This window comes from Anomaloglossus baeobatrachus, chromosome 4 (genome assembly GCF_048569485.1).
Source record: "Anomaloglossus baeobatrachus isolate aAnoBae1 chromosome 4, aAnoBae1.hap1, whole genome shotgun sequence".
In the NCBI taxonomy this organism is placed as follows: Eukaryota; Metazoa; Chordata; class Amphibia; order Anura; family Aromobatidae; genus Anomaloglossus; species Anomaloglossus baeobatrachus.
In genome coordinates, this window is record NC_134356.1 from 458,504,683 (window position 1) to 458,506,938 (window position 2,256).

Consider the following 2,256-nt stretch of genomic DNA (forward strand, 5'->3'; position numbering starts at 1 on the left):
TACTAGTCACAGGGATGTTGATTCCCCCGACTAGTCAGCAAACTAAGCATGTTTACCACGCCCCTCCAAAATGAGCATGACTTTGACAGATATGCGCTAGGATGTTTTATGTTTATGCCACTATATCATTTGACCGTTTCCCCATGAAAGTAATGGGATATTTTATGATGCAATGATTCAAAAGCATTTCCCAGAATCTTACATCCATGCAATAGCAGATTCATTTTTTATAAGATCTTTATTGTGGTTTCTTTAAATGTGATATAAAGCCCTGTATGTCATGTGATACTCAGGTTTATTTGGTGTTGTTATCAGTCTCCATGATGTACTCTTATGCAGTTGGCGCCTTATAATTCTGACTTGTGAAAATCCAAGCTGCCATCAGAAAAGAAAAGCAATAAAGTGCAGTAATATTCTGCTGTTTGTGTACCATAAATCTAAAATGTAGTGGAACTCTCAGTTCTGTATGAACAGCTCAACCATTATTACAAGTATCCTGCTTACGGTATGTAAGATAATTACCATTTTTAGAGGTTCTCTTATTTTATTTTTCTTAGAATGCTTGAAAAAACCTCAAATTCAGGTGTATGAGTGGCCGGCACCTTTAGTTCATACTAACGCTGGTCGTGTTTCCATCAGTCGTCTGCTCAGTTTCATCATCCTTAAACACCCGACTTAGCGCTCCACTGATTGAACCTCCAAACCTCTTCTTCCTCTGTCTGCCCACAAAGAAGTATATGAAAGGGTTGGCACTACTGTTAAAAGCAGTACAATAGGTGGTGGCAAAAAAGAATGCCATGGCAGACATTTGGTTTGTGAATGACTTGAAAAAGAGCAAAGACCATAACAATCTGATAGGTGCCACTGAAATGAGGAAAACCAGAACTGTGATTATTATGGCAATGTAGATCTTGGGTGCTCTGGATTTACTGGATGAAGTTTTAATGATATAGATTAAAATAAAACTGGACAAAAGCATCAAAGGTATGATAATGACAAAAGTCAGGACTGTTGAGAATATTTGGATTCCGGTGCACTCCTTAGTTGAGGCCATGAAGGACTGTGGAGGGCAGATAAAGTTATCCAGGAGTGACAGGAGGGCACCCAGCAGCCAGATGAACCCACATGTTATGGACGATAAGTGTTTTGGCCGGTAACATTTATACCATATCGGGAAGAGAACAGAAAGGCATCGTTCTACACTTATTGCTGTAAGGAAGAGCATACCGGCACCGTATCCAAAATCATACATTATTTCTAACGCAAGCAATGCCGTACTTGTTGGACTTTTCTGGTTTAACATTTTATCAACCATCAGTAGCAAGACAACAGTAACAAAGAAAAGGTAGAAAAAGTCAGCCACGGCAAGGTTAAGGATATACACGGTGTATTTGGTCCTCTTTATGTTAAATACAAGAATCCAGGCCACTATTGCGTTTCCAATCATTCCCAGCAAGCAGAGTATGATGGCAAAACAAGCCACAATGGAGTAGGTGACGGTATCAGGTCTGTATGTAATATGAGTACCATTATTTGTAAGGTTTCCTGATTCAGCCATGATGAGTTTACAAAAAGGAGACTTTCCAAAGATGTGATAGGTTTCTTTCGGGAATGTCAGTGTTCTTATTCCTATAAAATATAAAATGACAAGCCCAACCTTAATATGACATTGGCATATGTTCACATTTGCTGTTAGGAAATAGTAGTTTTAAACTGCTGTTTATAGTAACTGATGCCTTTCCTGTCACATTCATCAGCACTTTGGAAGACACATAGGCCTCAATTCACTATTTGCATTTTTTAAGTCACTTTTATAAGATCTCTTTGGAACAATAGCAGTAATTTTGCACCAAAAAATCGTGACTGTTTGAAAAGTCGCAAATGATGAATCAGCCGAAAACATCCAGAAACTTCAAATCTCACCCATTATAATGGATATTAAAAAAATAAACACCTAAAAAGAGTTTTAAAAAGTTGCATATTAAAAAAGAATTAGGCAGAAATTAAAAACAGGCTAAGAAAACACAGCACAAACTAGACCCCCCAAAAAATTAAATGCACTGATAAATCAGCCCCACAGAGGTACAGATCTGGTTTATTTAGTCAATAAGTGCCTTTCAGAATTCAGAAGGGACACAACACCTGTTTAGCAACATAACCTGCTGCTCTGGGGTTCACATACATTACTTTTTGCTTAGCACCCAAATGTGTAGTCCTCACATGATGGCCTTCATGGCTTCTGCGGTGAAAGTTACG

At 38.3% G+C, this 2,256-nt stretch overlaps 1 protein-coding gene across 1 annotated transcript; it reads right to left on the reverse strand.

The window, feature by feature from the left end:
* Positions 1–604: 604 nt before the first annotated feature.
* MAS1 (MAS1 proto-oncogene, G protein-coupled receptor) lies at positions 605–1,600 on the reverse strand. The gene has a single exon (XM_075342698.1). It carries the CDS (start codon positions 1,556–1,558, stop codon positions 605–607), a length of 954 nt encoding a protein of 317 aa, XP_075198813.1. The 5' UTR covers positions 1,559–1,600.
* Positions 1,601–2,256: the final 656 nt, after the last annotated feature.